General features: G+C 56.8%; 2 protein-coding genes across 3 annotated transcripts; both read right to left on the bottom strand.

Annotated features, from left to right (window-relative positions):
• Nucleotides 1-3,081: 3,081 nt before the first annotated feature.
• Nucleotides 3,082-6,188, bottom strand: LY6L (lymphocyte antigen 6 family member L). The gene is made up of 4 exons (XM_072949404.1): nt 5,712-6,188; nt 4,474-4,564; nt 4,261-4,377; nt 3,082-3,710 (listed from the first exon to the last, which is right to left on the bottom strand). Exons 2-4 carry the CDS (start codon nt 4,544-4,546, stop codon nt 3,484-3,486), a joined length of 417 nt encoding a protein of 138 aa, XP_072805505.1. The 5' UTR covers nt 4,547-4,564; nt 5,712-6,188; the 3' UTR covers nt 3,082-3,483.
• Nucleotides 6,189-17,433: 11,245 nt separating this feature from the next.
• On the bottom strand, nt 17,434-21,672 carry LY6E (lymphocyte antigen 6 family member E). Of its 2 annotated transcripts, none has more exons than XM_072949860.1 (4): nt 21,312-21,672; nt 18,824-18,924; nt 18,379-18,498; nt 17,434-18,298 (listed from the first exon to the last, which is right to left on the bottom strand). In XM_072949860.1, the coding sequence occupies exons 2-4, from the start codon at nt 18,873-18,875 to the stop codon at nt 18,078-18,080; spliced, it is 393 nt and encodes a 130-aa protein (XP_072805961.1). In that variant the 5' UTR covers nt 18,876-18,924; nt 21,312-21,672; the 3' UTR covers nt 17,434-18,077. The 2 variants fall into 2 exon arrangements, with proteins under 2 accessions (XP_072805961.1, XP_072805960.1); XM_072949859.1 differs by having other exon boundaries at nt 18,824-18,929; nt 21,312-21,668.
• Between the last annotated feature and the right edge of the window lie 2,812 nt (nt 21,673-24,484).

Genomic DNA, 24,484 nt, shown 5'->3' with positions numbered 1-24,484 from the left:
ATAGATCCGATTTTGACTCTTTCCAAACATTCATTTGTTCACATACCACTTACTTTTAAAGGCCATCTTCACTCCAGTGATTTGAGATTCCTCCTTTGCCATACACTAAATTTCCCTGTGTTGACAGGTGTATTTCTGCCTTTCTATTCTACTTCTCCAGATTGTCTGTTGACACGACGATAATGCGCTGTTGAAATTTCTGGGGTTTTTTTAGTTGTGTTTTAACCTCTGGTAGTACTAATCCCCCCGTAACTTAATTTTTTTGCTAACTGATCTTGAGTGTTTTTGTTTACATGTCTTTCAATTTGTCCAGTTCAAGGAAAAAAACCTGCTATTATTTTTATGGTACTCACATTAAAATTTTTATTAACTAGAGAGAATTGACATTTTAATGATATTTAGAGTCATCATAGCCAAGAACAAGGAGCATCTTTACAATTGCTCGAGGCAACTGTTGCCTCTTGCTGTGTCTATCAGGAGTTCACTGAAGTTTCCTCCTGTAGACTTTGCATATTTTTGGCCAGATTTATTTTAAAGGATTAGCTCTCTAGTCCCTACTAGTAAGTAAAAACTCTCCCATTAGATCTCCTGGTTGGCTATTGCTTGTGTATAGAAAGGCTATTGATTTTCATTAATTCATATTCTGCTACTTTATTGAATACTTCCTATTCTTTTGCCAGTTTTAGCACTGGTCTTTTAGGGCTTTTGAAACACACTATTAAGTTAGCTGCAAACAGAGCTTGTATCCCCCCAGCTCTCCTGCCTCTGCTTGGTTTCTCTCGTTTGCTTTCATCTCCCTGTGTCCCAAGTACGCAGTCGGAATGCACCGGTGACGGGGTCAGGCCTCCACGGGACTGCGCCCAGCGCCTCCTTACACAGCTGCGCTTCTGACTTCAGGGCTCACACACACACAGACACAGACACACACACTCAGTCATGTTATTGTATGATGTGCTGTTGAATTTGGTTTGTTAATATTTTATCTTATTTAGGATTGTTGCACTGATGCCCCCAAATGCTAAAATTTCCTTTTCAGTATCATCGTCAGGTTTAGCTACCAGTGTTATGCTTGCTTTGTAAAAGGAACTTGGAAATTTTGCTTCTTGGGTCAAATTTGGTAAACTATGTTCTCACTAGTAATACTCCATTGCACCTAAAGCTTCAGACCCACCCCACAGAGGTGTGCGGTGACTCTCTTGTGCTAGTTCAGGCAGCTCTTCTGAAGCACGCCTTACACATTTAATAAAAAGCACCTTCGTAAGTGGACAGTTTGATGAGTTCGGAAATGTATACACTTACGGGACCACAGGACACTCAGCACACAGAGCGCTTGCCTCAGCCCACGGACGGCCTGCTACGGCCCCGCATGGCCCCCAGGACTCTGCTTGCGCTGTTCACATGCCATTTTGCTAGAATTTTGTGTGAAAGGAGGATAAGCACCGCGTGGCCCCTTCACCCACTCTGGTGGTTTATTCGTATTTCCTCTTTATTCTGATTTTCAGTCTCACCAATGTCACATTTAGCCCGTTGGCTTTGTGGATCTTGTCTATTTTATTTTGGTTTCCTGTTTCACTGAATCACACTTTTGGTCTATTTTTGGTTTCTTTTTTTTTTTTAACATTTTTTATTGATTTATAATCATTTTACAATGTTGTGTCAAATTCCAGTGTTCAGCACAATTTTTCAGTCATTCATGGACATATACACACTCATTGTCACATTTTTTCTATGTGATTTATCATAACATTTGTGTATATTTCCCTGTGCTATACAGTGTAATCTTGTTTATCTATGCTACAATTTTGAAATCCCAGTCTATCCCTTCCCACCCTCTACCCCCCTGGTAACCACAAGTCTGTATTCTCTGTCCATGAGTCTTTAGATTCCACATATGAGCGATCTCATATGGTATTTTTCTTTCTCTTTCTGGCTTACTTCACTTAGAATGACATTCTCCAGGAGCATCCAAGTTGCTGCAAATGGCGTTATGTTGTCGGTTTTTGTGGCTGAGTAGTATTCCATTGTATAAATATACCACATCTTCTTTATCCAGTCACCTGTTATTTTTGGTTTCTTTTGGCTTAATTTGTTGTTCTTTCTCCAGGTTCTAGATTTAAACACATGGTTTATTGAGGCTTCAGCCCCTTTGCTTTGGTAATGTGAAGTTGTAATGCATCCATTTTCCTGACAGTGCCTTTTTTTTTTAAACAAAAGTTTGCCCTGATTTTTATCACTGTTCAGTTCAAGGAATTAAAAAAAAAAATCCCTACTATAATTCCTTCTTCAACAGATGAGCAAATCGAAGCATAACAATCGAATTTCCAAATATTTGGGATTTTAAAGTTTATCTTCTTTGTTATAAATGTGTAATTTAAGTGGGTATGGTCAGAGGACATGGCCCGTAGGGTAATTTATTTGTTAAATGATAAAAATCTGGACATTTGGAACAAAATGAGCCTACTAGATTGCTGCGTTCAAGGCTGAGCAGAATGCTGGGGGTGCGGGTCCTCCCAGCGGGTGGAAGAGGCTGGAGGAACAGAACCTGGGGGAAAACACAGGTTGTTTGGACTCTGCTGCATGTGAAGTTAACATGTGACCTGCCTCACGACTCTACTATGGACGTGGCCAACTTGGAACGTGGCGTGTTTGGGTATCTTTTTAGGGTGAGGGGAACGGACGCAGCATCGGGACACCCCAGCTGCCGGCCTCCCCCAGGCCCTCACAGTCCACACACACTGCCATCCGGCTGCTCTCCAAAGCCGCCTGAGAGCCCCGTCCTCATGCGGGCCCTCTCGGGAGACACAGACACCCAGGCTCCATCAGTGGAAACAGGACAAGAAGAGGACAGGGGGAACCCTGCACACAGGACTAGAACAGAGGCCAACAGACAGAGAATTGATGAATGTTGACTCACCAAATCCGTGTCATAGTTAAAGAGTTAAGGCAGTAGAAGTCTGCTGCGAGCTGGCCAGGGGGCTGTAGTCTGGGCTCAGCGGGTGGAGATAATGAAGAAGCAAGAAGGGGTGCAGTCAGACAATGACTTTATTGTCTCCGGAAGGAGTGAAGGTCACAGTCCCACCGCAAGACTCTGCCTGGGCCACGGACAGAGGTAGCCAGGACGGTGGTGCTGGAGGGGCCACGATCACAGAACTGGGCGAGCCAGAGTCAGGGCTGAGCTTCCTCTATCCTGGCTGGGCTCTTTTTACCCCTCACGGGGCCCTGGACAGAACATTCAGGGCAGTGGCTGTTACTCCAAACTGGGAAACACCCATTCTTCCCCACTTGGAGTGGGGCTCCGTTTCCAGGCTGTGTGAGCAAAGGGCCCTGGGGACAGGAGAGGCGGCCGGGTCCAGGGGGAGGTGATAGCCCCTGTGACTGCCTCAGAGCAGGGAGTGTCCCACCCAGGGTCTTGAGAGGGATGGCAGCAGGACAGAGGCTGGAGGTGGGAGGACAGGTGGGGCTGCAGGGCTGAGGGGCCAGGGCTCACAGCAGGGCCCGGAGGAGGCCAAGGCCCACTTGGAGCAGGAGCCCCCTCGGAAGGGCCCAGTGACTCTCCTGAGGGGTGGGTGCCCCGTTGCAGAGGGACCCCAAGCAGCACTGCCTGATGATTTGGCCCAATAGCCCGGGGCCTGACAACCATTCAAACTTCATGTTGGTGTTGGGACACCTGGGAGCACAGCGCTTGCTGAGCAAAATCTTCACCCTTAATCCTGCAGAAAAGAGGAGACAAGCGTCCATGAAGGAGAACGAGGCATGGGTCCAGGGTAGGGGTGGGGTGGTGGCTGGGGTGTGCTCTCCACGTGGGCAGGGAAGGCCAGAACCAAACCTGAGTCAGAGAACTTCTGGTCCTGGAAGGTCTACCAGATACCTTCTCCTGATCCTTCCCAGGCTAGGCCCTGCACAGCAGTGGGAGCACAGCTGCTCAAGGCCACCTTCAATGTCACAGCTAAGATGGGGTGACCAAGGTCGGGACTCTTCCCTGAAGCCACACATGGCCTGAACCCTTGGGCAGCCCAGGGGCCTGGGATGGGGTGAAGCAGAGCAGAGAGGACATGGCTGGTGAGCACAGGGGACCCGCTGCACCAGGCCTGGGCTCCCCGACTCCGTTTGTGTAGAGGTGTCCGGGGGGCCTCTCAAGGGACCATCGCCGCAGGAGAAGGGGCGGTCTTGGGGGGAGCCCAGCTTCCCCGTGCTGCGCTGCTTGTTTTTGTGTCGCTCTGTCTGTTGTCTGTAGCATATGTGGCGCTGCCAGGGACTCACTCAGGGTGAAGACCACCGCGTTGGAGACGCAGACCCGGTCCGTGGAGGCGCATGCGGTGGGTGTGCAAAACGCCCGGCTGGGGACTTTGAAGCACTGGTAGCAGCTCAGGTTCTCACCTATGGGGCAGCACCAGGCCACGCTGGAGCCGGCTGCGCGCAAAGGGCCCCCGCGGGAGATACGCCCCTGCCCCGGAGCCCAGCGGCCATCCTTACCTGGCCCTGTGGGGCTGCCAGCACACTCTGCAGACATCAGCAGAGCCCACAGGACTAGAACGAGTGCCCCCATAACGCTAGACGTCTCAGCCTGAGTGGGGAGAGGTGGAGCAGAGGAGGCTTTGCCCAGAGCACCCCGAGCTCCCCCATCCCCACCCTCTCCTCCTAGCCCGACCCCTCCTCCTGCACCCTCCCTCCCACGGCTGTGCAGCAGGGAGCCAAGGGAGGGCACCTATCAGCCCCTGCTCAGCAGCTCCTGCTCTGGGGAGGGTCTCCTGGGTTCCACACTGGAGCAGAAGTGGGGGAGGTTGGGAGGGCCTCTCCCCTGTGGGTTCTTCCCCCTGGGCCAGCTTCAGCCCCAGCACTGGCTCTGATGCCTCCTTCTCTTCCTGTGACAAATCCCAGAACAAGGCCTGGCTCACACCTTGGGGACCTCAGAGCACACTGGGTCCCGGTCTCACAGGCTGACGGAGGACTGAGACTTCCACTGGACGTGGCGGGAAGTGGTGCGGTGTTGAAGAGGGAGAGAGGAAGGCTTCCGGGGGAGGAGGGATCACTGGTGCTGAAGAACAGTGGCAGCTGAGCGATCAGTGATGCACCGCAGAGCTGTCCAGAGGGAAAGCGGCAGGAGCCAGGCACAGAGCAGGAACCGGGAAATTGTCAAGGGGTAAACAGGGGAGGGAGGGGAGAAGGAGGAAGGGGAGGAGGGGGTAGGGATAGGAGAAAGAAGGGGAGTAGGAGAAAGGAGAGGAAGAGGGATGGGGAGGCAGGAGAAGAGGGAGGGGAAGGAGGGGAGGAGGAGGGGAAGCCCGAGGGTACAAACACCCGCAGCTGGACCCCACAGCTCGGAAAGGTCTGGGGTCCCCATGCAGCAGACCCGAACGGAAAGCAGACTGTCTGCCCCTTCTCTCCAGTTTCTGACGATACTGCCAAGTGGCAGCGAGTGGACAGTGAGCTTAGGATCACACCGGTGGCAGAGGGGCCCCAGGTCCTGCAAGTTCCTCCCAGGACCCTTTGGACGTCGTCCACACCGGTGGGGAGGGTGGCTGGTGTGCCCAACAAAGCTGTTTACAGCGGGCCTCCCAGGAAGTCCCTCTGTTACCAAGGATGGGACAGGACCCTGGGTGGGCAGGCCAGGCACTGGGGAGTAGGAAGGCGGCGCTGGGAGCCCTGTTGTCTTGGCTGTCTGTTCTGTGGATGTTTTGACGTTCTGACAAACCCTGTGTTTCCAGCGGTACCTGGGTGCCCCGACCCGGACGCTGCTCCGGCCCTGGAGCGCTTCAGGTCAGCTTCGAGATGCCGGCCAGCTGTGCTGCACCTGAGTTGCTGCCAGTCGCCACGTCAAGACTCAGACGGAACTTGAGCAGGAAGCTTCGCAGTTCTCTGTGCTCTGGGGCCTCTCTTCCCGGCTTGGAAACGGCTGAAAATCCCTGCTACACCCACCCTCCAGTGCTGAGTGACGCTGACGGTGGCCTTGGTCCACCGCTGTCTCAGATCCCTTACCTGGTTCCTGCCCCAGCACCTCAGAGTCCCCTCAAACTTCCCCCCTCCCTCAGGTTCTGAAAAATCAAGGGGTGGAGTTGAGTTGTGGGCTCCTGGTTAAAGACTAGGCTCTCCGCCGACCTCCTGGGGAAAGGAAGTGCTTCCCACAGCCGCCAGGATTCACACCCTCTGACTGTGCTTTTAGCACACCTGCTGGCGTGGCCCAGGCGCCCTCTTGCCTCCTGACGAGCGGGAGGAGGAGCCGAGCGGAGGGCGGAGCGGGGGGAGGAGCCGGGTGGAGGGTGGGGAGGAGCCGAGCGGGGGGTGGGGAGGAGCCGAGCGGGGGGTGGGGAGGAGCCGAGGAGGGCGGAGCCCAGCGGGGGATGGGGAGGAGCCGAGCGGAGGGAGGAGCCGAGCGGGGGGGTGGAGCGGGGGGAGGAGCCGAGCGGGGGGTGGGGAGGAGCCGAGCGGAGGGCGGAGCGGGGGAGGAGCCGAGCGGAGGGCGGAGCGGGGGGAGGAGCCGAGCGGAGGGCGGAGCGGGGGGAGGAGCCGAGCGGGGGGTGGGGAGGAGCCGAGCGGGGGGTGGGGAGGAGCCGAGCGGAGGGCGGAGCGGGAGGAGGAGCCGAGCGGAGGGCGGAGCGGGGGAGGAGCCGAGCGGAGGGCGGAGCGGGGGAGGAGCCGAGCGGGGGGTGGGGAGGAGCCGAGCGGGGGGTGGGGAGGAGCCGAGCGGAGGGAGGAGCCGGGTGGAGGGTGGGGAGGAGCCGAGCGGGGGGTGGGGAGGAGCCGAGCGGGGGGTGGGGAGGAGCCGAGGAGGGCGGAGCCCAGCGGGGGATGGGGAGGAGCCGAGCGGAGGGAGGAGCCGAGCGGGGGGGTGGAGCGGGGGGAGGAGCCGAGCGGGGGGTGGGGAGGAGCCGAGCGGAGGGCGGAGCGGGGGAGGAGCCGAGCGGAGGGCGGAGCGGGGGGAGGAGCCGAGCGGAGGGCGGAGCGGGGGGAGGAGCCGAGCGGGGGGTGGGGAGGAGCCGAGCGGGGGGTGGGGAGGAGCCGAGCGGAGGGCGGAGCGGGAGGAGGAGCCGAGCGGAGGGCGGAGCGGGGGAGGAGCCGAGCGGAGGGCGGAGCGGGGGAGGAGCCGAGCGGGGGGTGGGGAGGAGCCGAGCGGGGGGTGGGGAGGAGCCGAGCGGAGGGAGGAGCCGGGTGGAGGGCGGAGCCGAGCGGGGGGGGGGTGGGGTGGAGCCGAGCGGGGGGTGGGGAGGAGCCGAGGAGGGCGGAGCCCAGCGGGGGATGGGGAGGAGCCGAGCGGAGGGAGGAGCCGAGCGGGGGGGTGGAGCGGGGGGAGGAGCCGAGCGGGGGGTGGGGAGGAGCCGAGCGGAGGGCGGAGCGGGGGAGGAGCCGAGCGGAGGGCGGAGCGGGGGGAGGAGCCGAGCGGAGGGCGGAGCGGGGGGAGGAGCCGAGCGGGGGGTGGGGAGGAGCCGAGCGGGGGGTGGGGAGGAGCCGAGCGGAGGGCGGAGCGGGAGGAGGAGCCGAGCGGAGGGCGGAGCGGGGGAGGAGCCGAGCGGAGGGCGGAGCGGGGGGAGGAGCCGAGCGGGGGGTGGGGAGGAGCCGAGCGGAGGGAGGAGCCGGGTGGAGGGCGGAGCCGAGCGGGGGGGGTGGGGTGGAGCCGAGCGGGAGGTGGGGAGGAGCCGAGCGGGGGGTGGGGAGGAGCCGAGCGGGAGGAGGAGCCGAGCGGAGGGCGGAGCGGGGGGAGGAGCCGAGCGGGGGGTGGGGAGGAGCCGAGCGGAGGGCGGGGCCCAGCGTGGGGTGGGGAGGAGCCGAGCGGGAGGAGGAGCCGAGCGGAGGGCGGAGCGGGGGGAGGAGCCGAGCGGGGGGTGGGGAGGAGCCGAGCGGGGGGAGGAGCCGAGCGGGGGTAGAAGCTGGGAAGACCCTTCCCCTGACTTCGCACTTTTCCACACCCGACTCCTGGGTCCGAAAAATGCAGGAGGAGCCTCATCAGTGAGCAGACCCCCACGACCCTCAGGCACACGGACCCACAGAGATGCAACAGGGGAGTGGGGGAAGTCGCGTCTCCTCCGGCTTTGGCTCCCGCTTCTGCTGCCACACTGGTGCCTCCACGTGGCTCTTGCTTTAATCCGCTCCTCGGACCCCACAGCTCAGCGTAGCGCTAACGCAGGTGTAGGGGTCGGATGGATGCGGCTTCACGCCTCTGCGCACAAAGGTCGGCTCCCATCCGGCATCCCACAGCTTTTGAAATGTCCTGGCATCCCCGTGCCTCAGTGTAGTGTCCGGAGTTAAAGCCGTGGGCACTTCCGAGGAAGTGCGAGGTCACCACCTGTAAGCTTGTGTTATAGCGAGGTCCTTTCTCCTCGGGCCCAGGGTTCCAGTCTGAAAACTGGCTGAGGTCCCAAAACTGGGCAAGGGATTGTGACTTTTTATTGGGGAGATGGCACTCAGCCTCCCATTTTCCATCCTGATGCAAACTGGATGGGTCTCTGGCTGCTGCCCATTGGTTTTGCCCTCAGGGACACCGGGCTCTACCTGGTCTCCACAGCCCTTCTGCAGGCTCCTGGAACTTGCTCCCTGGTACTGCAGGCTGACGTGATAATTACGATGTAATAGCCCAGGTTGTGGAGCCAAGCCATCTGGGAGCCAGTTCTGCACAGTGGGCTCCAAGTGAAGCAGTCACGGGAGGGGTGCTGGGGGCTCCACACTAGCCCGGGAGCATAGACCTCCCCTGCAAGGCTGACTGCTGGTGCTGAACATCCCACCAGCCTGGATCCACCCCTCCTGGGGCCAGCCAGCTACTTGGTGAGGCTGATAATTTTGTGCCATTTCCACCCTGCAGGGTGCAGCTGTCCCTCCTGCTGGGATGGTTACCTAGCCGAAGCACAAGTTTGCTCAAGTTTTTCCCCCAGTGCCTCAATCTGCACCACTACCTGAGAACCCAGAGAGCGGTTTCCTCCCCGAGACCTTGTATGACATCACCTCAGACAGAAGGGTGCTTTACACCAACAGAGGTTTACGGTTCCAAGGCTGCTGAAGTGACGTTCCCAAATGTAGATGATTTAAAACAGAGGAAATTTCTGGTCTCCCAGTTCTGGAGGCTGGCAGAGCTGTGCTCACTCCGAGGGCTTAGGGGAAGAGCCTCGCTTGTCTCTTCCAGCTCCAGGTGGTGGCCAGCAATCCTTGGCCTTCCTTGGTTTGTGGCCATGTAACCGCAGTCCCTGCCTTCCTCTTTGCTCTGTGTGTGTCTGTGTGGCCCAGTTCCCCTCTTCCTATAACGACACCAGTCACGGTGGGCGTGGGGCTCACCCGAATCCAGCACGACCTCATAATTACTTGATTAAATCAACAAGACCCTATTTCCACATAAAGTCCCATTCACAGGTTCTGGGGGTTAGGACTTGAGCATATCTTTTGGGGGGGGGCAGTTCCACCCAGTGCAAGAAGAATGGTTGGGGCCCAGGCTTTCCACTGTGTACCACATGGTTCAGAAGCTGTGGCTTGAGGAACACTAACATGGGCCCAGGAAGTATCGTGAGCCATTTGGTTTTAACCAAAGAATGGAAAATTGATTTAACTTTAGAAAACCAGTCAATGAAACTCACCAGATTCAAAGACAAAAAAGGGGAAAAGATGTATTCATCTCAATAGAGACAGAAGAGCTGTTGGAAAGAATTTGACTCAATGGCGAATTAGTATTAGAAAGGAAATCCCCCACCCTGATAAAGGTAAGCCATGAAAACCCCACAGCTAAGAGCACATTTAAAGGCGAAGGGCCACCGGCTCTCATTGTTTCTGTTCCCTTTACTGGGAGATTCGGCCAGGCAAATAGGCAAGAAAAGAGATCAAAGGCGTTCAGGCTGGAAAGCAAGAAGTAAAACCGTATTTGCAAAGGCATGACTGTCTACGCAGAAAACTGTAAGGAATATTCCTACAAGGGACGAAGACACACAGAAGACAAGATTAATACAAGAAAGCTGATTGTATGTCTGGTCCAGAAGCAAATAATTCAGAACCGAAATCTGAAGTTCAGTGAGACTTGCCACTGAGAGTGTGGTCTGCCAGAGGGAAAGGGAGCAAGTCGGGCTTCGTTAAAACGAGACCCTTTTGCTCTGAGAACACCCACGTGAAGGGGGTGAAAGATGCCCTACAGACTGGAAGGAAATGTTCGCAAACATTTGTTGCAAAAAAAATGTTCCAAACACATGCCTGACAAGGGCTTAGTACCAAGAATACGCAAGGAACTCTCAAAACGCGACAGTACAATCTCATTAAAAAACAGGAAAAGGGTGTTTTACTGAGACGATACACGACGGCAAATACACACGTGAGACACGTTCAGCACTGCCGCCAGGGGGATGTGACCCCAAACCACAACGAACTGTCACTACAACCTGTCAGAACAGCTAAAATCAAAATTAAGGAGAAGAGCAAATGCCAGTAAGGACGCGGGGACACTGGGCCACTTGAGGGGGCGTAAAATGGTACAGCCACCCTGGAAAATAATTTGGAAGTTTTCTTGTAAAACTAAACATGCAGCTGCCACCTGATCCAGCCATTGTACTGTTGGATGTTTATCCCAGAGCAGTTGATAATGTTCGTACAACACCTGTGCACGAATGCTTATAGCAGCTTTATTGGTACCACCCAAGAACTGGGACAGCCCAGACATCCTTCAACAGCTGAATGGTTAAGCAAACGGTAGCCCATCCACAGCATGGAACACTCCTCAGTGTCAAAAGGACCAAACTATTGATGCACACAACCTGGATGGGTGTCCAGTAGGGACTGAGCCTAGTAAAAGAAACCACCAAAAGGAAACAGACTGTATGGTTCTACTTTCATAACATTTTTGAAACGGCAACATTTTAGAAATAGAGAGCAGATTAGTGGTTGCCAGACGTTCGGGATGGAGTGGAGTGAGAGGAAGGGAGGTTATAAAACGTCAGCAGGAGGGACCCTGGGGATGAGGGAGGTGTTTAGCATGTGGACCACCTGGAGGATGCAGGAACCCACACGGCTGATGAAACCATGTAGGTCTGAACACTCTCAGAAGGGTATGCAGCGGGAGAATCTGAGTGTGACTGCTGAATCGTATCAACAGTATAATATATTGCTATTACACTATAGTTTTGTGATATTATACTATAGTTTTGCAAATGTTACCATTAGTAGACACTGGGTAAGGTGTACACAGATCTATTATTAAAGCTCCATGTGAAACCACCATTATCTCAATAAAATTTTTTAAAATTAAGTTACAAAAAATTTAATGGCATGTAGAGTATCTTCAAAAACATGGCATACTTAGAAATAAATTTGACAAAATATGTGCCAAAGGAGTTGAAAAAATTTACATATATTAAAATAGTACACACACTTTCACAAAAAGAAAACAAACAACCTCATAATAAATGGGCCAAAGGTTTGAGAAGACTCTTCACCAAAGAGAAACTCACATGGCAATGAGCACATGGAAGGATGTTCAGCATGTTTAGGAAGATGTAAATCAGAATCTTGCTGAGATACCGCTGCACACGGAGGAGAATGGCTGGAATCAGACAGTACTAGTGAGGGTGGGGGGCCCTGCAGTCTCCTCCATCGCCGGCACAGATGCAGCTACTTGGCAAAAGTGTTTGGCAGTTTCTAATTAAGTTAAACATACTCTTACCTCATGACCGGGCAAGCCCAGTCCTAGGTTTTTTTCCAAAGACATGAAGACGTTCAGACTGTGCACATTTTCAGAGCTCTTCATTTCCAAGTCTGAGTGTCCACGGAGAGCTCGTGCCTCAGCCGAGTGGAGGTTAGCCACAGGCACACAGGCGGCAGCACGGGGGAGCCCCAGAGGCATCAGCTGAATCGGGAGGGGTACAGAAAAAGGCACACGTGCTTGGCCCCACGGGGCCGGGCTGACGGCGGGAACTGGCTGCGGGAGGGTGCCAGGGACTTCTCTGGGGTGACGAACTGTTCCATATGCTGATTGTGGTGGTGGGTACAAGTGCATGACTGCCTGTAATTGTCAGAACTCATGAAACTATACTTAGAAATTGGTAAATTTTATTTTTACAAATCATACCTCAAACAGCTGACTTTAAAGAAACTTTCCACAAAGGAAAACTCCAGATTTAGATGCTCTCACTGCTTAACTCCTCCAAACACACAGGGGAAAGACAGTATCAGTCCTCCAGAAACTCCTTTAGAGGAAAGAAAGGGGTGACACTTCCTAGTTAATTTTGAGAGGCTAGCATAATTTTGATTTTTTTTAAATAAAAATGGATAAGGATTTAACAAAAAAAATGCTAGAGCAATAGCCCATGAAAATTGATGAAAACATATCCTAAATGTAATACATAAAATCATCAGTGGCCTATAAAAAAGAAAACATACTGTATAATCTAGTAGGTACAGAAAATCATTTGATAAATTCAACACGCTTTATGATAACTCAGCAAACGAGGAATAGAAGGTATCTTTCTGACCTGATAAAGGTCACTACAAACCCAGCTCTCACGTACATCGTATTTGTGGTGAACTACTGAGCACTTTCCTCCTGTCACCACCACCTCTCGTCACTCTGTCCTGGATAAAAGGAACAGGAACAGCAGCAACAAGGGGACTATCATTGACGATGAGGAAACGACTTTGCATCATTTGGACATCGCATGATTTTGAATTTAGAATGTAATGTACAGAGCAAATATTGGAATTAGTACAGGAGTTTAGAAGGGTCACTGGCTATAAGAGCTATACATAAACACCAACTGGATTTCTATTTAGAGTCTTAAAGTTTAAAAAACCCACTGAATTCTCGACTGCCCTAGGATAACTTCAGCTCCTGTATCCAACTCTCTTTACTGTTTCTAGAAGAAAAGGCATTCAGATCAAGAGAGAGAGGGAACAGAACCTCACCTTCCCCATGCCCTCAGCATGCACAGGAGATGGAGAGACCACAGGTGTCATTTACCTTCATGTAGAAAGACAAATGCAAACTTCTGGCAGAGGTATCTTTGGACCTAGGGCACCTGCTGGGCAGAGCTGGTGTCGCTGGAGGGAAACGGGAGGAAATGGGAGAAAGGAACCTAGGGCCCGAGTGCGGTGGGCTCGGACAAAAGCCACCCTCAGAAACAGAAGGTTCGGCTCCCCGTGCGGGGATGCTGGGGGCCAGACTGGGAGCTGCTGATCAGCCGCCTGGCTCTCGGCGACGTACCTGAGAGGACGTGGGGAGGCAGGGTTAGTGCGAGATGATTCCCTTCTCCGGTGGCCAACCAGGAGGAGGGCCGACACCCCGGGAGGCTTGGTGACAAATGAAAAGAAGGAAGGACGAAGGGGAAACTAAGTACTGTAGCAACGAAGGAGCCTCCTAATGTTGCAGGGTACCCACGCTTCCCACCGCCGCCGCCGGCACCGCCGGCGGACCTCGGCCGCCAGGAGCAGCCGCCCTTCACCGCGCAGCCGGAAGAGGGCGGCCGCGGCCCGGCGTCCGGGAGGCGGCGCTGCGGGCCCACCCGCGGGAAGACACCGCGGGAGAAGTAAAAGGGGAGGAAAACCTTTTTCCTGACAAATGTCCCGGAAAACCAGCCAGGAAGCAGAAGAATCCGTCATACCCGAATTAAAACGTTTGAAAATATGAGCGAACACCTTGCTCCAGAAATTCAGAACCTCAAAACAAAAATAGGCGATCAAAGTGAAGACATGAAATGAGAAATTTCCTCATGAGGGTGAGGACGGAGATGGAGGAAAACTTAAGGACCCGCTTGGAAGTAAAGACTGACTTACGAAGTTCCAAGGGAGCAGGCTGTGAAATTGCAGGTCGGAAACTGTGGCAGAGGCATGGGATGGGAAGGCAGGCAAGCAAGAGGACAAAATGACCCAAATCTGCACTAAAAGGACTCACCCATTCCTGGGAAAATGACCGAGAATGGTGACCTCTAAGACTACGCCTGTACAAATTCTGAAAGGTACAGAAACCACCCTTATTGCCTACAATCCACAAAGCCTGTGTCAGGAAAACAGCAGCAGACTGATGTCAGACTTCTCAAAGTGCCCTTTAAGCAAGACGCAGTAAAGCAGAAATGACTTTAAAGAGACGAACTCAAGAAAATAACGTTCCGTATAGTCAAGACTATAATCAAGCATCAGTGCTTTAGAAAACAATTTCAAACCCCTAACCTTTGGTTTCAGTAAAAAGGGGAAAAAAAGTGACAATATGATACTGGAAAAACATGGGCCATGTGGGGCGAGGAGACAGCCGTGTCCCAGGTCTTGGTTGAGCCCCTAACGTGTCCCGCTAAACGTGGGTCCCTGGCTTCACGCAGGAAAGAACTGAAGAGTGAGCCACAGCTGAGTACAGGTAGGTTTATTTAGAGAGACACATACTCCACAGACAGAGTGCAGGCTGTTTCAGAAGGGCAGAGAAAGGCCATGAGGTGAAGGGGTTGGGTGCTCAGTTTAAAGCAGAAGCAGAGGGGGGAGGGTATAGCTCAGTGGTAGAGCGCACGCCTAGCATGCACGTGGACCGAGTGCGGCCCTTCTCACTCAAGCCAGAGCGGCCAAGATGCGCGGTGTTGCTAGTTTTTATGCGCCTGGTAACTTCATATGCTAACAAGTAGGAGGGTTATTCTAGCTACTTTGGGGAAGGGACAGAGATTCTCAGGAATTGGACCATCACCCACCCTCTTTTATGGTCGGCCTTAAAACTGCCTTGGCACCCGTGGGAGGGCCATTCAGCAGCCATTGTATTTCAGTGAGCGTATATTGAAGCTCAAGGCCTCCTGGGAGTTGAATCTTCCCCCATCTTGGTGCTAATTGTTGTGTCATTCTTTTAATGGTCATGCCCTGCCCCCTTCCCTCCTGTCTCAAATACTTGAATCAAACCCCTAAACCAAAGAAACTGGAGGAAAAAACACAAAGTGAACAGAAGGAAGCTCAGGGAAGAAAATCAGAGAAAGCCCCGCCCTGCTCTGTCCCCAGATGTTAAATTAAAGGGAAGAGGGCAGACGGGGCGGCGGGCAGCCTCAGGGCTCCCATCAGCCTGGGGCTGCATGTGGGCGCCCAGGCAAGAGCACCTTGCTGGCTAACTCAGAGTCCCCAGGTCCTGTCCCAGCAGCCCTACCCCTAGAGCACCCCTTATCCCCTACTCTTCACCCAGACCTTAAATGCAGTCCCTCCCAGGACTCCATTGTGTCACTCAGATTTCTCCAGGGGGCTGTCCTCCCAGAATGCACCCTCTGAAGTTATGACCCCTCTGCCCAAGGAGTCCCAGAAAGCATCCTTGTGTAGGGCTCAGAGAGGGGAGGTCCAGCTGGGCTGTGGCTCTGCCACCAGCTCTGGGAATGGTCTCATACCCCCTCCCCCCCAAATCCAGGGGAGCCAGGCAGGGGAAGCAGAGGAAATCTGGAAGCTGAGGCAGGACAAACCCAGGCCAGGCCACGGCTACCTGGCATCCATGGTCATGGGATAGATAGCCTTTGAGTGAGGGGCGGAGGTCAGCAGGCCGGGGCCCTGCGAATCACAGGACGGCAGGAGCAGGGCAATGCAGGCAATGCTAAGGACTGGGGAGGAGGGGGTGGAGAGACCCCCCTGGGCTGGGCTGTGGGCACCACAGAAGTGCCCTGGGAGGAGCGTAGACACTGGGCAAGACCTTCTTCCTCCCGGAGCAGCCTGGGAGGGGCAGTCGAGGGGGCTGGGGCCAGACACTACAGAGCTGAATTTGGCTACAGAGAAGTGGCAGGCATCAGTCGGGTCCCTGTGCACTGAGACCAGTGCACAGGCTGGACAGCACCACTGCAGCCTGGCCAGATGCCAGAGGGAGGGAGAGCCTAGGGCAGGGCCCTAGAAATGCTTTCCTTTCCCCTCCTCCTCCCCTTCCTCCTCTTCTTTCTTGACCCCTCCCTCCCTACCTGCCCTCCTCCTGGTGGTAGGAAATGGAAACTCAGAGCCCTGGGCTCCTCCTCCAACCCCTCCCCCGCCCAGCCCAACCTAGCCTCCTCCCACCCCAGGGAGGGGCAACAGGAACTAAGAGGACCACCAGCCACCCCCAGGAGGTCTGGCTGCCTTGTAATCAGCCCTCCAGGGATTTTGTCCTCCTACCCGGGGCAGAGGAAACGCTGGGCCCCGAGGGCCACAGACCCAGTGGGCAAGTGGCGTCAACCCTCTAAGCTCTGGTTTCCACTTCTCAAAACTAGAGGTACTCACGCCCCCTCTCAGTGTAGTTGTTGGAAGAGTAATAACAGATTAATGTCTCCCTAAGCAGTAGGTGCCCAGAGATGGACTCCAAGGTTGGGATCAGCAGAAGAGATCACCCACACAGACGTCCCGCCACCACCTCCTGCCCTGTGGCTCCCAGCGTCCCCAGAGCCAGATGCTAACTCCTGACCACGATGGCCAAGTCTCCCGCTACATCTTCCTCTGCACACCTGGGTCCAGCTCTGCCCAGCCTGGCTGGTCTCAGTCCTTCTAGCAAAGTTGCTTCGATTTATTTTGAGTGAACACAGTGAATGCAGTCTATGTGGGAACTGTCGATAAAAAGCCAAATATGAAACCAAACCAACAAACAAACATTGCGCAATGGGAACTATGAGTTTGCTTTTTCCGGGGACCTTACTGGACCATAGCCTAGCAGACGGCCTCTCCGTAACGCTGAAGAACTGCTCCAAAGAGGTAGCGGAGGAGCCAGGATATATATGGCGTTTTTGGCTGGGAAACGCAGGTAGTCAGCATGTATCTTGGTAAAAGATGACTGCTAGTCACAAAAACCACATCTCATGATTTGAGTGCTTCCAGTTTATGGGAAGATGCAAGAATGGGGCAGTGTCAATGAAATTTTCCTTAGATGTGCTTCTTAAACTTCTAGAGGCCTACATCCAACACAGAGTGCTTCATCCAACTCTGCTCTGGACTTGCCTTCAGGGCGCACTGCAGGTGGGCGGCACCTTAATCCTTGTGGAGCTGAACTGTGAGAAACGTTCCTTTTACAGGACTCAGAACTCCATGGAGAACCAGCATTCCTGAAGGCTAGTCTGATCTCCCTCCCACTGAATTTTTTCTTGCTTGGGTTTTTAATGTTGGTCTGACTCAATGAACCATGACACTTTCACTACCCCACGAGTCTCCACCAGACTGCTCTGACGTGCTTCTGCATCCTTCCACAAGATGTTGGCTGGGCCTGATGCTCAGCCTCACCCCTCCCTCTGTAGGGTCCTGACTTCCTCCCAGAAGCAGGCTGACCTCTCTCCTGGTTCCCCTGTCCAGTCCTGTTCTGAGGATGAACTTCCCCAGTGACCCCACCCAGCCGAGGGCAGTTGGCTGTGGACTTTCCCCCACTGCCTTCAAGTGGGCCTCAATGTGGGCCCCTATCACAAGGACCCCAGACCCCTCTCCCCCCAGGCTCTGGGTCTCTGCTGCTGCCTTCCCCACATTAGGATCCTGCTGGGAGGGGCAGTCCCAGGCAGGTGGGCCACAGGCAGTCACACCCAAAGCAAGAAGGGGTGGGAAGATCTGTGTTTATTTGAGGCACCAAAGCAGCAGGGGGTTCCAGTGGGGTGGGAGCTGCAGCTGGATTTGGGGGTAGGAGCAGATTCCTGGGTCAGCAGCCTAGACGTGGGATCAGTGGAAGCCCTGTGCCCTCAAAGGCTGCCCTCGAAGTGATGAAATAAAGGGTGTAGAGATGCTAGGGGAAAGGGGCTTGGGGACCCCGATGCTTACTCCCACACCCCTCTCCCAAACCCAGGGCCCACAGGCCCCCCGCCATGCCTGGCAGGGTGCACTGACCACACACCCATCCACACAGCACATCTTCTGTACCTGGGGGTGGAACAGGGCCTGGACAGGGCAGGCCTGGGGCTTAGGTGCCCCTCCCAGTGTGTCCCCAGGACTTGGTTCTGACTCCGGAACCCCCAGGCTCCGTTCCCAGGTTCCCCCAGGAAGGCTGACCCGGAAGGGTGGGCAGCTGGCAGGTGTAGGTACAGGGGCAGGCCTGCCTGTGGGGACCCAGAGCCAGGGGGAGGGGGTGACAGGCAAGGTGACAAGTCAGAGGAGGCGGCTTCAAGATCCCCAGTGGTCCAGGAGGGGCTGCGCTTTCCTTCCTTCCTGAGCTTCGGGGGTCTGGGCTGGGCACAGGGTCCTGGCAATCAGGGGCCAAGCCGCAGCAGGGCGGACAGCAGGCTGAGCAGGAGCCCGAGGCCCAGCACGTGGGTGCTGGCCCGCAGCCCGCCGTCGGCTGCGCTGATGTTGCACAGGAAGCTCTGGCAGCAGTGGGTGCCCACGGACGCCACTCCAAGATTGACGCTCGGGCCGGGGCAGATCGGGGAGCAGCCCTTGTTCAGGGTGTAGCCAAAGTCCACCACGTTCCCTGCACAAGAAGACCAGGTTGTGAGTGGAGGGGCAGAGGGGACAGAGCCGGGGCCGGGGGGCCTGGCTGCCCATGCTCACCGATGCCAGCGGATGCAGATATGGTCACGCAGTAGTTGTCGGCGTCGGAGCAGACGGTGGGCTTCAGGCAGTACCAGTTGCTGTTCTTATTTGTGCAGGAGAAGCACACCAGGGAGCGGGCTGTGCGAGGAGGGCGCCCGTCTCACGCAGGGGAGTCTTCCCGCAGCCCTCCCAGCCCTGGCCCAGAGGCTTGTGGGCGCCCGGCCTTCGCAGGCGTTCACTGAGCAGCCGCGGTACACCAGGCCCGGGGGGGCCAGGAAGCACAGTGACTCCAGTGGGAGCGGGGGTGGGGTGGAGGGACCGCTGCTCTGGGGGAGAGCACAGGGCAGGTGACACAAGCACCCAACGGAAGGGCCCCTGGGCACTGCACGGAGGAGAAGAGGGACAGGGAGTCCAGGAGGAGGGCACAGCCCGCCCAGAGGCCGGGGGCCCCAGGGCATCTCACCTCGCTCCACACCCAGGAGGGCAGCCAGCAGCACCGGCAGGAAGACCTTCATTTTGGTGCGGGCAGGCGTCTGGGGCCTCACGAAGCCAAAGAAGTCAGCCCTGCTCTGAAAAGACCGCTGGTTGGTGGGTGAGGCTTGCCACCCTCCCTGTGCTGAGCCCTGGGGCTGGGGCAGCGCCTCACTCTTCCAAATGGGCCAGAGCCACTGGCCTTGGCGTTCCGTTGGTAGATGGGGCAGCAGCTGCGGGGCCAGAGTACAGAGGGTCTTTCTGCTCCGTTCTCCATTCCTAGCCTACTCCTCGCTCAGTGCAGACTCCTTCTGGCTGAGACCCTTCCCCAGGCTTGTGGCAAAAGTGGCTGGCGGAGGCGACACTAGGGGCCAGATGGGGGCACTCGTAACATTCTCGGAATCACACAGGAAGGGAGGCCAAGGGAGTGGCACCTGCCCGCAGTCCTGGCAGGGGTGGGATGGGGGCAGGTTATGAGACAGGCTGGGACCTGGGATCCTCTACCGCGGTGCTTGCAGCCGGACAAATGTCTCCTTGAGCAACAAGGAAGAAGGAAACAAGTTTTAAGTGACTAAAAGTAACTGCGCCTAGGCGTAGCTGGGACAATAGGGTGCAAAACGCCACAAACTGTATTTCTGAGGTACTGGGAGCAAAAGCAGGTGCTGTGCACGCACGACTCCTGCGCAGGGGGCTGGACGGACGAGCTAAGTGCCTGACCCACGGAGCCATCCCCACGGCACCCCATTTAAGGCCCCTCAGCTACTCCGGGAGCAGGCAAGGGCGCCTGTTTCTTGCTTTTGCTCCCTTGTGCTGCAGCGCGGGCCCTCGTGAAACCTTGCCTGGAAGTCTCGTGTGGCTTCTGATTAAAGAGTCCAAGGGCCTGGGCTGGTAACAGGCAGACGGCAACCAGTAATGACATTAGCTGACCTGCATCCAGAACTTTCCGTGGGCCAGCTCTGTGCCTGACGTGGGGACCGAGCGGGGCTGGGGACATGAGGCATGTCTAGCCGAGCACCCTCACGGGCAGCTTCTGTGCTGGGGGGTGGGGGTGACAGTTCTCCCACTCAGTGTTATTTTGCACTGAAGGCAATGACTCCATTCCTATCTGCTAGGCCCCCCGCTGTGTGGCTGGGGGGAGGCTCCAGGAGACCCAGCAGTGTGCTACCATCACACCAGAGGCAACAGGCACATGCTGGGCTGGGTGGGTGTGAGTCCGTGGGGGCTACCGCACACCAGGACCCTCCCTTGGGAAGAGGCCCTGGGCAGGGGGTGGAGAAAGCACTTTGAATGTGACCAGCTGAGGTTCTGGTTCTGTTTTGCAGGAGGCATGGTGTGGGAGGAGCATCTGGTGCTTTCTGCTGGGGATAGCCGTGGGCGAGGGAAGGGCATTTAGGGCCTGGGGATGCTGGTCCGGAAGGAGAAGCCAGGGAGAGGACAGATTTTGGGAGGGGCTGGCGGAGGTCCTGAGAATGGGCCCCTGGTCTCCTGCCCAGCCCTGGACCCGGGCTGATGTCTTGGGGTTGGGAGCAGGAGCTGAAGATGTTCAAGAACAGTGCCAAGCTGGGCCTGTTCCCCGGGAACAGGTGATTCAGGGAGGAAGGGAACTCGGTTTCCTCCTCCGTAAAGTGAGGTTTGGGTAGGAGGAGCTCTGAGCTGTCCTGAAGGAAGCTCTGGAATGTGCAGGCATGGTCACGGCCAGCATCCCCACAGGCTGCTGCCAGGTACCCCACCAAGTGGGCCCCACTGGGCTGAGTCCAGACACTGGCCCCAGTGGATCCACATCAGCAGGGTCAGGCAGAGGGGGCCCTGGGGGAGCCAGCGGGGGCATCTGGGATGCAAACGGAGCACTCCACCCCAGGCTCACAGGGCTGATTGCTGGGAAAGCCGGGCATTCAGTGACTGGGCCAGCAGGAGAGGGAGGAGCCTGTCCTGGATCCCCGGGATGGCAAGGGACCAGATGGCCCAGCACGGGGGCCTGGGCTCCTAGGCACCTCAAACTTGCATAATCTATGCTAAACAAGGCGCTCTCACCTGTTCCCGGGCGGCCTCCTGTCCCCATCGTAATCTACCAGGGCGCTTAATTCTTTCCTTCCTGCCGGCCCATCAAGATCCCAGCCCCCTCCTCAAGTCAGGAAGGCTGCCCCTTCCCAGTCCCGACGTGAGAGGTCAGGGAAACCTAGAGTTGGGCGATGGGCCCCCAGCAGCGGCGCAGCTCTGGGCTACCCAGCCAGGGAAGGCGCCTGGCTGCAGTCTCCGCCCGCTCCGGCCCCAGATCTTTGGAAATACTGGGGAGGGCTGGGAAGCTGGGGGACCGGGAGTGGAGGCCAGGCGCCCTGGGGCCGGGCCTGCTCGCAACTCTGACCCCTCCCCCAGCCTCCCGCAGGCCTCTCCTGCCTCCCTGGCGCCCCCTTGCTCGCTCCCCCTCCTGCCTGGGGCCTCGTCCCCGTGTCCGCGTCTGCCCGGCCCGCGCCCCAACTCACCGCCGGCGGACGCAGGTGTCCGGCCTGGCCGCGCTGCTCAGCCTGTACCCGAGCTCGATCCCGCGGAAGCCCGCATCCAGGCCGGCGAGGCGGCGCGCGAGAGCGGGGGGCGCGCGGGGGCGGGGCTTGAAGCCCAGGCCCCGCCCCCCGGCCCTGCATCCTCGCGCAGAGCCCACAGCTGCTGGCCCGCGGTCCGCCCCGGCAGCCGGTTCGTCCGGTCCCCCGCGGCGCAGACGTCGCGGGACAGCCCGTCGAGGCTGAGCAGGGGTGCGGGAAGCGCTCCTCGGGGCCCGGAGGCCCACAGGTGGCCAGACACGTTAGGGGCAGAGCATAGGGGCGAGGATGCGTCCGTGGGGGCCGAGGGGGCAGTACCAGGAACCCCATCAGCAGAGTGCGGTATGGCAGCGAGGAGGCGGAGAAGGTGCCCTGCCCCGGCCACGCCTAGGGTCGGGCTGCTAGCCTTCCCACGGGTGGGGGAGGGCTGGTGACGGGACGAGTGTCCGGAGGTTGGAGGAGGGGGCTTCTGGGCGGTGGAACACAGTACCGTCTTGCAGCAGATCTGGGCCGCAGGAGCGGCGGCCTTGGCAGGCTCGGGACCCTGCCTCCTCTGGGAGCAGGGAGGCCTTCAGTGTGGCTCCCCCGACCTGGGCCAAGATCCTCTGCCCAGGAGGACTCAAGAGCTTCCTGGGTGATCCCCGGCCCTCCAGCCCAGTCTGCAGGCAGCGAGGTGGTCTCACAAAACCAGCCTGGCCTGACCGTTCCAGTGCGGGACCTAGAGGCTTCTGTTAGAGTGAAGCTGGCCATCCTTATGCAGTGAGTTTCCTGTGCTCTGTCTCCAGGTGCCCATTAGTTGCCTTTCCTTCAGCCAGTGTTCACAGAGCACCCACTGTGCAGCCCTGGTCCTGCATCCCCCACCCAGGCTGTGAGCCAGACTCCAGCCGGTCAGGGTGGCCTGCAGCACCCGAGGCCCTGCTCCTGCTTCTGGCGTGGAGGATGGGAGACCCGCGCAGCCTGCGGGAGCTGGAGGTGCTAAGGCCTGCGGGGGGGCGCGGGCTGCCAGGCAGAGGGCTCTCCCTGTCCCTGTCACCGTCTGCTGGTTTCCTCCTCTTCCTGCAGAGCCTTCTCAGCCCCTGATTGCTCTCTGGAGAGTCACACTTTTTTTCACAAATACTTTCATGACACATTTCCTGTTGAAACTGTTTGTTGCACCTGATCTTTTCCTGAAGCCTTTCTGGGTGACATTTGCGGTGGCAGTGGGGGAGGGCCCCTGAAGTGGTTTCTTAACCATACACAGGGGGAGGGGCGGCGACAGGGAGGGGCTGAGGCAGGATGGCAGGGTGGGAAGAGGGACCCCTATAAGGGGGTAGGGGTACACTAGGCACCCTGTGAGTGTGGGTGATTGTGTGATTGTCTGGTGAGTGCGTGTGTGGGTTCAGAGCTCTAGGGTCAGGGTCAGCTTCTCATATGGTCCTCTGTGACATCTAGATGACAGGAGAGAGGAATTGATCAACTTGGGGAGGCTTCGCGGGCTTTTTCCTTGGAGGGTGAAGGTGGGGCTCTGTGTCATGAGATGTCCCAGCTCAGGTATGATGACATCCTCAGTGATTTCGTGGCTCTGGAGTGATGGCTGTCCCTCCACTGTCCCCAGGGACATGCAGTAGACTGTGGCCTTTCTGGGTGTCACCTCTAGGGGTCAGGGACTGCGGCTGGTAGGGCTGCCTCACCTCCACACCTCCCCCTAAAACATAATATGCAAACCATGCTGGGAGGCTGGCTGACTCCCTTGAGCTGGAAGCCTGCTCTCAACGTTCAGTCCAGCTGGACTTGTCTGAGAGGTGGGGCTTGTGGCCAGGTTAGCCTGCTGCACTCAGAAGGCCACACCCTTGAACCCACGGCAGTCCCGGGAGGTGTGACGTCAGGGTCTATATCCAGGCGCCCTATCCAGGGGCTTGGCATAGCTGGGGTTACCAGCCAGAGGCGTTCCTGGGGACCAAAGTGATGCCACGGGGCTTCCCTAATAGGCCCACCCACCCGTGGCAGGCCCACTCAGACTCCCTCCTTCAACTGCGGGCTCTGGGAACTGGCTTCTCGCCCACTGGACGCCCACTCAAATGGCTAGGTGTGTGTCTGTCTGCTCTCAGGCCTAGTCATTCTGCGGATACCTCTGCTCCAGGCAGTAGAAAGAGATTCCTGTAACTAAGCCTCCCTAAGCTGGAAAGGCAGATCTGAACTCACCAGGTGTCATCTCGGGCCACCTGGGGCTTGCACACAATCTTTCCAGGGCAAACATGACGTAGGAATGCCAATAGGGGAAATCCGGTTACCTGGATCTCCCTGGCTGGATGCCATGTGTGACAGTAGCCATTCTGAGTGTGCCTGGGGCAGGAGCCAGTCATCACCACCCAGAGTTCTGTGGCCACTGTGAGCTGTCTTCTCTGTGAGGCATCTCAGACACCAGACAGTGGGTATAGGGGTTTCTGGGTGAAGTTGGCTCAGAACTGGAACTTTCCATCTCCTCTGAGCACAGAACCGCCTACCTCACAGGATCTCAGGGGACTGGGAAGGCAATGACCTGGAGCACAGGTGCTCTGGCTTCATCCCAGGGGGGAACGGGAGGACCCACTGGATGCTCTGGCCAAGTTGGGCGTCCCAGCCAACCACCCTGCTCCCTGTTCTTTTACTGATCTTCCCTGCCTTGAGGTTGGGTTTGGTTTGGCATGGCCCCTCAGTGTCCAGTGCTTTTAGTCTTTTCTCATCGGGGCAGGTCCTGTCTTGAGCAAATGCCCTCTAAGGACTTCTTGTCCCCTAGAATGATCTTTCCCAGGCAGAATGCCATCTCCCTAGGCCATCCAGAAGGCGGCCAGCCCCTGGTGATCTGTCTGGACTTCTGGGTTCTGACATATCAGGGTTCTGATGAGGAGGAATTTTACATAAATCTGCTCGCATCCATGCACCTGGCTTTCTGGTGTGGTCACACCAGCACTGACCAGGCCCCTGCCCAAGCGCACCCCTGGCGGGGCTGGGCAGGTTGGGAAGGCCACAGGCTCCATCCCCACTGTCAGAGGGCCCAGCTGGAGTGAGGCCCCTGCGGCAGGGGCACGTGGAGGCTCATGGGGAGCCCCTCCAAGTTCTGGTGCCTCTCCCAGCATTTCCCTGGTCTTTGGGGGTCCGTC

Source organism: Vicugna pacos, chromosome 25 (assembly GCF_048564905.1).
Source record: "Vicugna pacos chromosome 25, VicPac4, whole genome shotgun sequence".
In the NCBI taxonomy this organism is placed as follows: domain Eukaryota; kingdom Metazoa; phylum Chordata; class Mammalia; order Artiodactyla; family Camelidae; genus Vicugna; species Vicugna pacos.
The sequence above is the reverse complement of the archived record's forward strand: the minus strand, read 5'-3'. Positions and strand labels throughout refer to the sequence as shown.